This window comes from Monodelphis domestica, chromosome 4 (genome assembly GCF_027887165.1).
Source record: "Monodelphis domestica isolate mMonDom1 chromosome 4, mMonDom1.pri, whole genome shotgun sequence".
Lineage (NCBI taxonomy): Eukaryota > Metazoa > Chordata > Mammalia > Didelphimorphia > Didelphidae > Monodelphis > Monodelphis domestica.
Genome location: NC_077230.1, coordinates 287,426,713 through 287,440,444, shown reverse-complemented (window position 1 = coordinate 287,440,444; position 13,732 = coordinate 287,426,713). Strand labels below are relative to the sequence as shown.

Here is a 13,732-nt window from a genome sequence, read left to right as displayed (position 1 = left end):
GGCCAAAGACAGACTCCAATAAAGACCTCTCCCTGGGAGCACTGATCCATTAATCATCACTTTGCAACCCTGGGAGGTGACATTTTACAGTTGAGGAAACTGAGGCAGACATAAGTGACTTGCCCAGGGTCACACAGCTAGTAAGTGTCTGAGGCTATATTTGACTCCTAGCCTTTCTGATTCCAGGCTCACTGGAGCTACCAATGGACCATATCAAATCAGGTAGTCTGGTATGCCTCGTTCTTGATAATCAAGAAGGTTCATAACAATGACCCCTTTGCTTTCTAAGTACCCCAAGCCCTAATACGGAATGCTCTCCTCCCTTCTCTCAGCCCCATTGTGGAGTAGTGAGGCGCCACAGAAAGGGTAATGACAGTCACAGAACGAGACTTCAAATACTGGCTGCCAGTTCTGAGTGACCCAAATCATATGATACAGTTTTTCTGGGCCTCAAAGGCTCCACCTTGGACAAACTCTGAACATTTACATAAGAAAATGGTAAAGTACTAAGACTCAGCAGATTCACTAAGATGTCACCTAAACTTTATTTCCTCTTTCAGCAGGGTTGCTAGGAAAATGCAATAAACATTATGTATCTGGAATTTAATGAGGCACTTGACAAATGCCTCTCGTATTATCTGTTCTTTTGGTCAAGAGATAGATTGTACAATGATATAACGAGTGGGCTTATTAATAGCTGATATGTCATCACTTAAAGTTTACATATTACTTTACACATGTATCATTTGTCATTGAGAATTTGGTGCAGTGGATAGGGAGCTGGACCTGGAATCAGGAAGGGCTGAGCTCAAATCTAGCCTCAGATATTTACTGTCTGTGTGACCATGAGCAAGTCATTTTACCTTTGTCTGCCTCAGTTTCATCATCTATAAAATGGGGATAATAGTAGCAACTGCCTTCTAGAATTGTTGTGAGGATAAAAACATAATATTTGTAAAGTGCTTTGCAAATCCTAACCTCTGTAAGAATGCTAGCTGGCATCATCATTATCATCATTTGATTGTCAAATGATCACAGTATGGTTATGTGAGAACAAGATGAAGAAGCACAGAAAGGACCAGGGGGCTTCCCTGTGGAAGGAGCAAGTAAACATATTCTGTACTGTTCCAGAGGGTAGGACCAGGGTCAATGGGAGTAGAATTTAGCTCAGTATAAGGCATAACTGTCTTATAAAAAGAGCTGCCCAATAACTAATGAGCTCAGCCACCACTACTAGAAATAGAGAAGCAGCAGCTAAGTGGCTTAGTGGATTGAGAGACAGACCTAGAGTCAGGCCCCCAGACACTTCCTAGCTGTGTGACATTGGGTAAGTCATTTGGCCCCCACTGCTTAGCCCTTACTGCTCTTCTTGCCTTGGAACAAATGCACAGTATAGGAAGGAAGGAAGGAAGGAAGGAAGGAAGGAAGGAAGGAAGGAAGGAAGGAAGGAGAAGAGGGAGAGAAGGAAGAGGGAAGAGGAGGGAGGGAAGGAGGAAGGAAGGAAGGAAGGAAGGAAGGAAGGAAGGAAGGAAGGAAGGAAGGAAGGAAGGAAGGAAGGAAGGAAGGAAGGAAGGAAGGAAGGAAGGAGGCAGAGGGAGAAAGGGAGGGAGAGAGACAAAGGAGGCGGGGCCAAAGACAGAAAAAGGAGACAGAGACAGAGAAACAGACAGAGAGAAAGGATAATCAGCATTATATCTTTCAAGGACTCTGTAGAAAAGATTCTTGCAATTGGTGGGGAATTTGGACTAACCTGTTGGCATGGAGTTAAGAATGCTGAGGGTAAGACCTACCTTTGACATTTACCAGCTCTTAACCTCTGAGTCAGTTTTCTTCACCTGGAATATGGGGGTGATACTAGCACTAGTAATTTCCCCACAAGGTTGTTGTGAGATTATGTAGGTAAAGCTGTGATCAATCTACAAACATCCGTTGAGTGCCTGCACAGTGCTAGGCAGTGGAGATCCGAAGACAATCTGTGCTAGCGGGCTGAGGGAGGACTGACATCCCAAAGTCCGGGACTGACGCCGGGGTTCTCTCCCTGACCAGCTGCGGTCTCCATGACCGTCTCTTATCCCCTCCTCCTCAGATGATGGGAGTGACTCAAGGCGGGACCCCAGCGTGGACTCCAGGGAGTATTGCATGTCTGATCGGGACATCGTGGAGGTGGTGAGGACAGAGTACGTGTACACGCGTCCCCCGCCCTGGTCGGACACCCTGCCCACCATCCACGTGGTCACCCCTACCTACAGCCGCCCAGTGCAGAAGGCCGAGCTGACCCGGCTTGCCAATACGCTGCTCCACGTACAAAACCTCCACTGGCTGGTGGTGGAGGACGCCCCGCGTCGGACCCCGCTGACTGCCCGCCTCCTCCGCGACACCGGCCTCAACTACACACACCTGCACGTGGAGACACCCCGGAACTACAAGCTGCGAGGGGACGCCAGGGACCCCCGCATCCCCCGGGGCACCATGCAGCGCAACCTCGCTTTGCGCTGGCTCCGGGAGACCTTCCCCCGCAACGCCAGCCAGCCCGGCGTAGTCTACTTCGCTGACGATGACAACACCTACAGCCTGGAACTCTTTGAGGAGGTGGGGACAGCCACCCCACCCCTACCCTTGGCGTGGCTCTGGGGGGAGGGGAGAGAAAGGGGAGGGCGAGAAGCGGGGTGGGGTGGGGGAGGAAGATGGGAGGCTGGCATTGCCGGGGTTGCAGAGAACCCCGGAATTCTTCCCAGATGTGGAGGAAAAGAATCAAGAAGGTAGGGGCCACAAGGAGCGAGTGGACGTGGCCCAGGGTCCGAGGGGGCAGAACGGTGAACGTTTAATTTGTGACTGTGAGGAATAAGGGAGGATACGATGGGATGCTAACAAACAAAGGAATGAGGTGGGAAAGGATCTCTTTGGTTGCGAGGAAGAAAATTAGTGCATCAGTGTCCCCCTGCCCCACCTCGGATAGAGCCTCCAAGCCTGGGCTTTGAGCTAGAAGCTGCAACATTTCCCAGGAATTTCTTATCTGGGACCCTAACCCCAGACTCCTGGGCCTGGGAAGACCAGTGCTTTGTACAGGAGGCTCCACTCCGCCCCCTGAACTCCTTTTCCCCATCCCACCCCTCTAAGTTGAGATAGGACCCCAAGATCGCTGGAGCAAGGGAGGGAGGGAGCAAAGGGGTCCTTGCCCAAAGGATCCTAGATTTAGGGCCAAAAGGGATGGTTGGGGCTTTTGAATACAACTTCCACATTTTGCAAATAGAGAAACTGAGACTGGGAAAGCTTAAATGTCCAGAGTCACACAATAATCTGTGGCAGGATTCAAACTCCAGTCCAGACCCTATAAACAGCCATTGGGTGGTGATTGACACCAGGCTGGGGAGCCCACCAGGGGACAGAGAACTCGGGCATCCTCCCTACACCCCCCATTCCATCCCCACCTCCTCCTTCCTTCATCCCCAACTTGTAGATGCGAAGCACAAGGAGGGTGTCGGTGTGGCCAGTGGCTTTCGTGGGAGGCCTTCGGTATGAATCACCTCGGGTGAATGGGGCAGGGAAAGTGATTGGCTGGAAGACAGTTTTTGACCCCCACCGGCCATTTGCCATTGACATGGCTGGCTTTGCAGTCAACCTTCGGCTCATCCTGCAACGGAGTCAAGCCTACTTCAAGCTTCGAGGGGTCAAAGGTGGCTACCAAGAGAGCAGCCTTCTCCGGGAGCTCGTCACCCTCAATGACCTGGAGCCCAAGGCTGCCAACTGCACCAAGGTAGGGGGGTCTTGTCAACCCGGGACATTGTCCTATAAAATAGCTCTAGTCTAGAGCTATGGTCCCAGAGGAAGGTGATGGAGTGAACTGAGCACCGGACTTGGACTCAGGAAGACCTGGGTTTGAATCCTGCTTCAGCCACTTATTAGCTGGGTGACCCTGGGCCAATAACTTGACATCAGTTAAAGGAGCATAGACTTGAGAACTTCTAAGGCCCCCTCAAGTTTTATATATATATATTATCATATAGTAATATATTATTTATCATATTATTTATCATCATGTTGTTATATTATTTATCATTATATTAATATATGGTTTTCATATTATTTATATTATACATTATATACAATATATTGTCCTATATAATTATATATCTCTGATATATTTTTAAATAACAACATTATTATATATATATATATATACATATATATATATATATCCTTTGAGCGAACAAAGAAACAGTATTACTGCTTTAGTCTCTGGTCCATGACTTACAACCCAACCTCCATATTCAGGTAGAGAAAAAGGGGAAATCTAGGGAGAAGGATAGGAGTTATATGTCCATTTGATGTTATAAACAAACATGTCAGCAAAGGGGAACCAAGGAAATAAGGACAGAGGTGGGAGGGCCTGGAAAAACCTGTCAGAAGGGGAAGGGAGAGAAGGGGAGAGCAGAAAGAGGACAAAGGGAACTGGAGAAATAATAGTAAGGTATCCGAGATGAAAAGCATAGCAGGGGATGAGTAAGATGAATGAGGATGTCTGGTCCTGTCTCCCTCTCATGACATCTCCTGGCACAGATCCTCGTCTGGCACACACGAACAGAGAAGCCAGTGCTGGTGAACGAGGGGAGAAAAGGCTTCACTGATCCCAATGTGGAGATCTGACACAAGGGACCCAGGTATGAGGGAACAAGGTGGAAATGGGGAGGGAAAGGGGTGTCTGGAGTACAATGGACTTGGGGTTGGTTTGATCAAGTCCAAAGATCCCCAGATCTGGGCTGCCTTCTCTGTCGGGTCCTTTATCCTGGAAGTGAAGTTGAAATAAGGAAGCTTAGACCTGCCAGACTCCAGACCCCGTGAAGAGTCTCCTGAGGTCAGCATCTCGGCAGATACCTCTTCTCCCAACCTTTTAAGCGCCCCTTAAAAATCCTCATCCGTGAGCCTGACCTCCCATTTTTTTTTTGTCCAGAGTCTTACTTTCCCTGGGTTTTCTCTGCCCTTCTCTTTCACTTCCAGTTCAGCCTACATTCAAAAGGCAGGATTGCAGTCCGGAGAGGAGACCCTTGGAACCTTAGGACTCCTTTGAGGAAGCCCCTTCTTTCTCTTTTCCTTTCCTCTCTCCCTTGTGTTCATGAGAAAGCTCAGCTGTCCCTTAGCATAGTCTGCTCCTGAATCTGGGAAATGAAGTCAACTCAGAGAGACCCTTGAGTGGGCAGGACCTGAGATCAGAGCTTGCCTCAGATTCTGGGATCCATGTCATGTGATTGCTCTTTGCCTCAGTTTCCCCATATGTAAAATGAGGATAATGAGAGTACCTACCTCCCATGGCAGGTGTGCAGACTGAATAGGATAATATTTATAAAGTGTTTTGCAGACCTTAAAGTGCCCTAAATAAATTCTAGTTCTCATTACTATTATTAAATAATACTACGCATTGACATCAGCCATAGAGTCACAAAAGGCTTTCCTCCAAGCTCATTGGAGCTTTGATCATTCCCTTTCCCCTGGCAGCACTTGGGAGAATCAAGGGCTGGGCTTTGAGAATCGGGGTGCAGGTGCTCCCTCAGACTCACCCAAGAGACTTCCTCCTCCTCCCCCCTTTGCAGGAGACTCCCTCTCACAGACCCTGCTCTTGGCCTCAGAGCCTCTCTCCCCCTGGCCGTGGGGGCCCTCATGGCAGACTCCTGAGCAATCCCTGTCACTTGTCCTTCCATCCTGGAGGCTACAGAGAAAGCCTGGTGGGACACAAGGAAGAAAGAAAAATCATCGAAAGCACAGAAATCCCAGGCCTGTCGTTCTCTTCTGCCCAAGATGACCAAGAGCCTGAGTGGGAGATCCTGGGAGTCAGGGAGTCCAGCCGATGCCGAGCAGGCGCCCCGGGGAGACGGCCCAAGGTCCCCGGCATTCATTCCCCGGAAGAATCTTCCAGCTAACTCACGGTCCTAAGAAAGGGGAAAATCCTGGCACCCGGCTTGTGACTCTGAGCACTGAATGACACTGACAATGGGCATGGGAGCTAGTGGGAGCAATAGGAGGCACCCAGAGGGGACAAGTGCTCCCTTTCCCTTGGGTCCTTACACTGCAGCTGGGATTTATAACATTGCACAACAACATGGGACCGCAGAGCACTGGAAAACCCCAGAAGTGACCGAGAGAAAGTGTGAAACCTCTCGGTTGCCTCCTCCTTACCTGAAAGTTGCTCCAGAAACAGGCATACCTCTCTGGACTGGGGGGCTTTTCTTTGGTTCATGTTTACAGAACTTGGGGCTGTGTTTAACCTTGGCACCTGACTCACCCTGTGGGGGGGCACCTAACTCAGGGTGCTGCAATGGGACTGGCTTCTCACCTTCTCTCCCTTCTCAGAACCAGCATCAATGGAGGCACCACCTCTTTCACTAGGACGAAATCAAGAAATCCTTCTAAAATGCTGAACGTGGACCACAATAAGCCTCTCCTCATGAGCCGGGCTGGAGAAAGGGATGTGGAAGAGGAAGGGGTAGAGACGGTCCATTAAGGCTGGAGACTAGAGCAGATCATGGAATCCCTTTCCCTAGAAGTCCCTGAGACTAGTCAGTCATCCATCAGGAATAGGTGCCTAAGGGTGGGGAGGCAGCAGGGCTGGGGGTGGGAAGGTGGCAGAGAATGAAACAGAGATCCCTTCTGGCTGAGCCTAGAGGATGGGATGTGGCTCTGTAACCATTGCCTGCCCCTTTCATTTTCTGGGCTTCAGTGTAATGGCAGGGACTGAAGGAAAGTGGCCAAGATAATGTGGATGGTGAACAGGGAGAGAGGAGCTGAGCACATAGGATAGGCTGGAGATTTTTTTTTAATGAAATGGAGAGAAAAATGTATCTTCTCACTGAGCCAGGAGCAGCCGGATTAAGCTCCCTCTATCTCCAAAAGTCACTGACCCCCTCATTCCTTCTCTACAGCGGGGGGGGGGGGGGGGGGGGGGGGGGACAAAACTCCTCCCCACTCTCTTTTCATCCTCTCCAGTCTCATTAAACTTCCATCCTTTTGGGCTTGTGGTTTTCAGTCTGGAGAACTTAAAGGATCTCCCACTGGACCCAGTGGACAGGGTCCCAGTTAGGACCCTGTCCCAAACTGTTCCTTCTTCCTTCCCATCCTCCTGGCTGCCTATCTTTTTCACCCATAAATTCTCTCCCATTCTCTCCTTCCCTCTCCTCCTTGAAAGCTGGAAGCACAATTTTCCTCCCCAATGAAGGAAAAAGAAGGGATCCTACATGAAAAGACTAACTTTTCTTAACTCTTAACAGCCAACATCATATTTAAACCCATTGGGTGTCTCTTGAGGACTAAAGGACATGGATAACCCACTGCTGGGTTGGGAGGGGGTTTGGGAAGGGGACAGCCTTGCAGTAATATCCTATTATTTTAAAAGTAATAGCGATGACTGCCAATTTTGAGGTGTATTTTAATGCCTCTCAATATAGTTACTTCAGATGGAAACCAGGAGACAGGAGCAAATGGGCTAAGCATGAATCAGATCTTTTCCCAACAGCTTTTCTTTAATTTTTTCTTTAAATTTAGGGTTTTCTTTTGGTTTGTTTTTGTGGGGAGGGGGGTCTTTTTAGAAAAAAACTCCTGTTGGGTGAAAGTAGGGTAGGAAGAGCAGGAAACTTCAGGATAGACTGAACTGCAGTTTGCCCAAGCCTTGGCCTGGGATAGGACAAGAGACAACCATTTCACCCCTTTCCGAGAACCAGCCCCAGGAATCCAATTCAGGCTGGGCTTGGGCTGGTTTTAACAAAAACAGATCTCCTACCTGGTCAGAAACCCAGGCCTCCTTTTCAGGTTAAATAAAAGTCAACTGAAAAGGGGGAGGGAGAACACTGAAAAAAATCACTCCCAAATTTCCAGATGCTAGTCTCATTGTTCTCACTGAAAGTCCTCTTTTAGCTGCATGTATATTTATTTAGAATCATAATCCCAATGGATTGCAGCTTTCATCTTTGCTCGGGAATGAGCTTATTGTAGAACAGAAGGACTATGTCCCTGAATATAAACTTCGGTTCCAAACCTAGTCCCTTCCCTCGCCTGGGGACCCCCACCCCAGGGGGAGTGATGCCAGTGAAAACACAGACTGAGCTAGAGGATGGAGCCTCCTTCTGCTTCATCTTCTCTTCTCAGTTTTAATTGAATTGTATTTAATTTGTTTTAAAAATTAAAAGTCAAATATGGTTTTTAACAGTCATAATCCCCCTCAGCCCACCTGGTTTTGTTGAAATGTGTTTGCATTTAAGACCGAACAGAAAAACCCAGAGAGCTGACTGGGAAAGTGGGAGGTTCAGACTGAATGTCAAATCTACTTCAGCATGATCTGGGAGCCTTATTGGTGTCCACTAATTCCCTGAGGCTACATAGAATAATAATAATTATTACAATACTACTTATAGAGTGCCTACTATGTGCCAGGTACTGTGCTGAGTGCTTTACAATTATTTCATTTGATGCACCCACTCTGGGAGGTAGGTGCCATTATTATTCCTATTTTGCAGATAAGGAAACTGAGGCTCACTCATTGACTTGCCCCAGGCTTGAACAGCTAATAAGCGTATGAGGTCAGATTTTAACCCTGGACTTTGTGACTCCAAGCCTGGACTTGCCACCTCCTCTCTATAACATATGTAAACCTAATGTGATGAAAAAAAAAATTAGACTGGAGACTGCAGCTTTCTGCTTTTAAATAGGAAGTGTGGCCTAATGAATGCTGATGTACAGCATTGCAAGCTGTAAGTGGAAATTGTCTAAAAAAGAGAAATCCAGAGGAGTCATTTTCTGCTTCACAAAAAGGATTCCCCCATAGGATTTCGAGGAATAGCCAGCTCTCCCGGCATAATCGCAGCAGGACGCAATATATGCATACTGTAGCCTCCTCTCCACCCAAGTTCCTTCTGCTTATTACCCCCAGGAGAACGCTGAGCTCCCCTCCTTGGCACCGGCTGGCAGCTGGGAAGCTCCGTCAGTGTTCTTTTGGTAGAGCACTAAGATGATTCAGCACTGGGATCTGTGCCCCCATGATAGAGGGGCAGCTAGGTGGCTAGAGGGCCGAGCCTGGCATCAGGAAGAGTTCAAAGCTGGCTCACTAGTTGGGAGACGCCGGGCAAGTCACTGAGCCCTGTTCTCCCCTGTTTCCTCATCTGTAAAAGGAGCTGGAGAAGGAAATGGCAGACCGCTGCAGTATCTCTGCTGAGAAAACCCCAAGTGAGGTCACGAGGAGTCAGAGGACACTGAAAAACCGTGAAATGCCAATAAATACCCATTCTACTTGCCTTGAGCTTCCTTCCCCAGCTCCTCCAAGCACAGCTGACTCTCTGTTACCTTGTACTGAGGAATATGGGTAGCAGAACCCCCAAATCATTCACATGAGGCTCAGGGGTACACCGGCTGGGCACCGAGGGCCCACAGGCCCCCTGCCCAGGGCTGCTGGCACATGAGCTGCATGGTGGGAGGCTGCTTTTGCAGCAAGGCTGTTTTCATAATCACTCTTACCTTGGCCGGCAGTGAGTCTCATTTGCCTTAGGTAACAACAGGGGAGACAGCCTGAGAGGGAAAGGCATGTGTAACCAGAGATAACCCATAAGGTATACGGTTGAGAGATGGCTGTTCTCCATTCCCGCTGCTGAGCAGAAGAGGGAGAGTGGAAACCCTATCCATGAGTGAGAACAGATGGGATCTACAAGCCCTTATTCCCACCCTGAGGCAGGGGTGTGCTGATAAATGTTTAAGTACCCTTTCTGGGGGAAAAATGAATACATGGCACACTTAAAAGTTTTATCTGCATCATCCAGACTTTCTTAAAGTCTCTAGACCAGAGGTGCCAAACATTCCCATGTTGGAAGAACCAGAATAAAATGTAATCGGGAAGTGTTTAACAAAATAAAGATACGATAAAACAGATTACATTACTAAGTCAATACGTGGCCTTCTGTTAGGATTAGTGGCCCCCATTTCTATTTGCGTTTGAAGCCATTGATCTAAAAAAGCCAACAGAATGAAATGTTCTGGTTTGTAGCTTTCAATTTCTGAGGTATAAATCCTCAATGAAAATGTAACTGCTTCCCCAGCTGTCCAGCACACCCCTATCCTTAGGGCTGTGGGTCTTCATTTTCCAGGCACAACCTTATCAAAACCAACCTGATGGTTTACCTCAGGGCCTCCCAATAGGTTCTCCCTGCTTTTCTTGCTGCTTGGAGGGATTTTGCTCAAGTTGGATCCCTTAGCCATTCAGGCTGATACACAGCAGCGTGACGGCAGAGAATCAAACACGGAGACTTCTCTCTAGCCAAAGGCTTCATCTGCCTCCACTATCTGGGAGGACTTAACTCCTGATGGAATTTTCTCTCCCTTCCTTGGTGATCCTGCCCACTCTCGCCTGGGGAGAGCTGCCAGTGAGTGGTGTAAACCCCAAGAAAGCCCAGGCAGTGAAAAAACCAGATTTAAAAGAAGTGAGGCCCTAAATAACCTGTAGGTTGGACTAATTCAACCCTGGAAGCACCCAAGATCTCCATCTTTCACTCCATCCTCACCTATTTTGTCTCCTGGCACAAATGAGTGTTTACTAGTAAAGGTCAGGCAAAACTTTAAGCAATGGCTTTATTGAATTTCAGACACAACTGAACCAACCCATTGGGCGTCATTCCCCAAACAGCAACACCTCAACTGTGGAAAAAGGAAATAATTCCCATAGGAAAGAGGCTAGGGCCAGTCTCTTCCCCTAAGGCCTCTGCTGCTGTTTAGATTTGGGAAGAGAAGACAGGAGAGGAGAGCCATAAAGGTGATTTGTGGGAGGGGAGGTAGTAGGGATCTAGCAAAGACCCCTCTGTAGTCCCATATTCCCTGAGTGCTAAAGTGATTCAAGGTGAAGACCTCTTCCTGTAGGTAAGGAGTTATGCCTCGGGTCACATGCCTTCCCTTTCCATAAATGCTTTCTTCACTGCTTAAATAAAACTGGAAATAGGTGTATCCATTTTTTGAAAAGGGGGAGAGGGGTCACATAAATTGGCCAAGCCTTCCTGCCCCAGCCACCCCTTTCTTTGGCCTTTCTACTCACGTTACATTACACTCCTTTCTAGGGGTCTGTGGTGGGGAGGTGGGCAGAAGAGAATGCCATGTCTTGCAAACAGAACTTTTTCTGCCCTACACCAGGGCTCTAGGCATTTAAAGGGCGAGGGAAGGAGAGGGAAGGCCAGAATATCCCTCAGACTCCCCACCATTCCCCAACCCCCAATTCATCAGTGACTGGCATCAACATGGCTTCTTCAGCAGCTGCAGAATACTTAGGAATAATGCTCCTGGCTCTGCCTTCAGAAGTGTTCGAGTTAAATTGCTACAAGGGCTAAAACAAGAAGTGATATTTACATGTCAACTGATCAATCAGAACAAGAACAGATTCGCTAAATACCTTCTTACCTACCGGTTTCAGTATCTAGCCTAGAGACCCAGGGTGGCTCACTCCGAAAGCCTGGATTCACTATCTCCACTCTGCTGGACAGTCTCTCCCCTTCGCCTACAATCTAGCAGGGCAGGCAGGAACCCCACCCCAGCCCCAAAAACAGTCCAAGAGAGGGTCCCTGTCTACAACAGCAGCTGAGACAGTTCTCCCTTCCCTCTACGTCCCTGTTAGCTGGGCCAGAGGCCCTGAGGTGGTGGGTGACAGTGGGTCCTTCGCAGAGCTGGTCCTGAAGAAGAGGCAGTCACTGGAGAAGGATGTCTGAACAGGCATTCAGGAAGGGGCTCTGGAGAGAGGATCTCCACTGCCTTCATCCTGGCCCCAACTGGAAATCCCTGAGCAAAAGGGAGCCCGGCACTCAGTCGACATAGTGGCTCCTGCCTAGATACGGGGTGTCCATGGACTGAATGATCATGCCTGACTTCTGTTCCTCAAACACGATGATCTGGCAAAGAAGGAGACGGGCTGGGGCCTGACACTGGCTAAAGCCAGGCCTGGTCTTGTTTCAGACATCTATAAAGTGCTTCTCCAACACAGAAGACACTTAATAATGCTTGTTCCCTCCCTTCTCCCCCTCACCCTTTCCTTCCACTGGCCAGATGGGAGAAGGGGCCTGGGGATGAGCCCAAGCCTTGGGCTAAAGTGGAGAGGGGAGTGTTGGTGAGAGTCTGGAGCCGGAGAGGAGGTTGGAAAGCAGAGAGAAGTGACCAAGTCACCCCTGGCCTCAACCTGGATACCTTTTGGGTGGGAAAGGCTTGGGTTTGGATAGCTGAGGCTTAATGGGGAGAGTTTGGGGTAGGGATTAATCAGAAAGAACAAATGCCCACATGAGGCCCAGAACAAACCAGTGTTACCCATTCAAACCCAAAAAACAATTTCATAGGAAATGTGGCCTTTCTGTTTCTCTGCGGAAGATTGCCAACCCCTCCTAGAAGGGTATTTCCTCCACTAGAGTTTAGGTCTCTGCAGCAGGACCAAAAGAATGGACTCATTGGCCTGAGGCCCCTCTGAGTTGCTCCCCTTACTTACTGGCTGTTATTCTAAGCTTATGGTCTACCTGAGAGAAAGCTAATGCAGGGAATAGTTTAAGCAAAGGGATGAGAGCTGGGAGAGGGTCTCACCTCATTTTCTCCAGGGTGCAGCCAAGGGCCTGGGAGGTAGAGAGTTTCCTGAGGACCGATGCTCCAAAAGCGCCCAAGGTTCTGGCCATTGATGAACACCACTCCCTTGACCCAGCCCTGAAGGAGGTAGGCCAAAGGGTCATGGAAGGGAGGGTTAGAGAAGACAAAGAGGCAGAGAAAAGGACAGTTACAAGGGCCTAAATGCCCTTATGTACCCCAGGGCCCTGGCAGGTGTTAGGAGCCAAATTCAGGATGGGATATCTCTGGGAAGCCCTGCTCTACTGCCCTCAGGCTTGAGAATAGTAAAGAAAGGCATGGACTGGGTAACCAGGACTCTGTTGTGATCCCATTGTGACTAAAGACTGTTTGATTCGGAGCATTCTTTTCCCTCCTGCCCCTGCAGGGCTGGTACTCCCGGCCTACCTCCAGCATCTAGGTGGTAGCATCAGCACAGTATACACCAAACCTCCCATGCCCCCACAGAAGTAGGCTAGTTCTGGCAGCAGATGCTACAGTAGCCATGTCGGCCGAGTTGTGGTTTCCCCTCTCTCTATTGTTTCTTATGTCCCAGAACCTTTTGGCAATCTGGTAAAACCTAAGGATCCCTTCTCAGAATTATATTTTTAAATGTGTAAAAATAAAGCATTTAGGATTATAAAAGAAACCAATATTAATAACTACTGAAAGAGTTATTCAAATATTTCATTACTACAGAGACTTATGAATGAAGATCCTAGTGGCCAGTCAACCCCAAGGAACCTCTGTTGTTGGGAGCCTCTCAGGGTTAGAGCCTCCCTGAGCTGTACACAGTATAATGGCCCTAGGAGCAAAGACATTAGGGATGAAAGGACCCCATGGGGAAGGGCAGCCACATTTGGGGAGAATACTTCACCTACCTCGAGCTTCAGGAAGGTGTCCAGGACTATGAAGCCAACATGAAGAGTCCCCCGGAAGAAGGCCGGACCTGTGGTTTCCTCTGGAACTGGACTCCATGTGGAGGAGAGACTGTGAGAGAAACCCAGAGGTGAGAGGAAGGGAAAGCCCTGGTCTCAACGGCAAGTTCCTTCCCTTCCCTAGACTCAACCAAATAGCATGAACATAGACATGGAATTCAATCAGTATAAAGGAAAGAGTCCTGAGTTCAGAATCAGGAAAGCTT

General features: G+C 48.6%; 2 protein-coding genes across 9 annotated transcripts in view; one reads left to right on the top strand and one right to left on the bottom strand.

Annotated features, from left to right (window-relative positions):
* B3GAT1 (beta-1,3-glucuronyltransferase 1) overlaps positions 1-8,197 on the top strand; it is a 55,903-nt gene extending 47,706 nt beyond the window's left edge. For all 6 annotated transcript variants that reach the window (XM_001366059.4, XM_007495173.3, XM_056794656.1 and 3 more), the window contains 4 exons: positions 2,087-2,589; positions 3,458-3,754; positions 4,558-4,658; positions 5,586-8,197. In XM_001366059.4, the coding sequence (XP_001366096.1) occupies positions 2,087-2,589; positions 3,458-3,754; positions 4,558-4,644 (887 nt within the window). In that variant the 3' untranslated portion in view covers positions 4,645-4,658; positions 5,586-8,197. The remainder of the gene's footprint in view (positions 1-2,086; positions 2,590-3,457; positions 3,755-4,557; positions 4,659-5,585) is intronic.
* Positions 8,198-10,571: 2,374 nt separating this feature from the next.
* The window catches only part of GLB1L2 (galactosidase beta 1 like 2), a 75,468-nt gene continuing 72,307 nt past the window's right edge, over positions 10,572-13,732 (bottom strand). For all 3 annotated transcript variants that reach the window (XM_007495168.3, XM_007495169.3, XM_007495170.3), the window contains 3 exons: positions 13,470-13,578; positions 12,574-12,690; positions 10,572-11,897 (listed from right to left, as the gene is read on the bottom strand). In XM_007495168.3, coding sequence (XP_007495230.2) covers positions 11,811-11,897; positions 12,574-12,690; positions 13,470-13,578 — 313 coding nt within the window. In that variant the 3' untranslated portion in view covers positions 10,572-11,810. The remainder of the gene's footprint in view (positions 11,898-12,573; positions 12,691-13,469; positions 13,579-13,732) is intronic.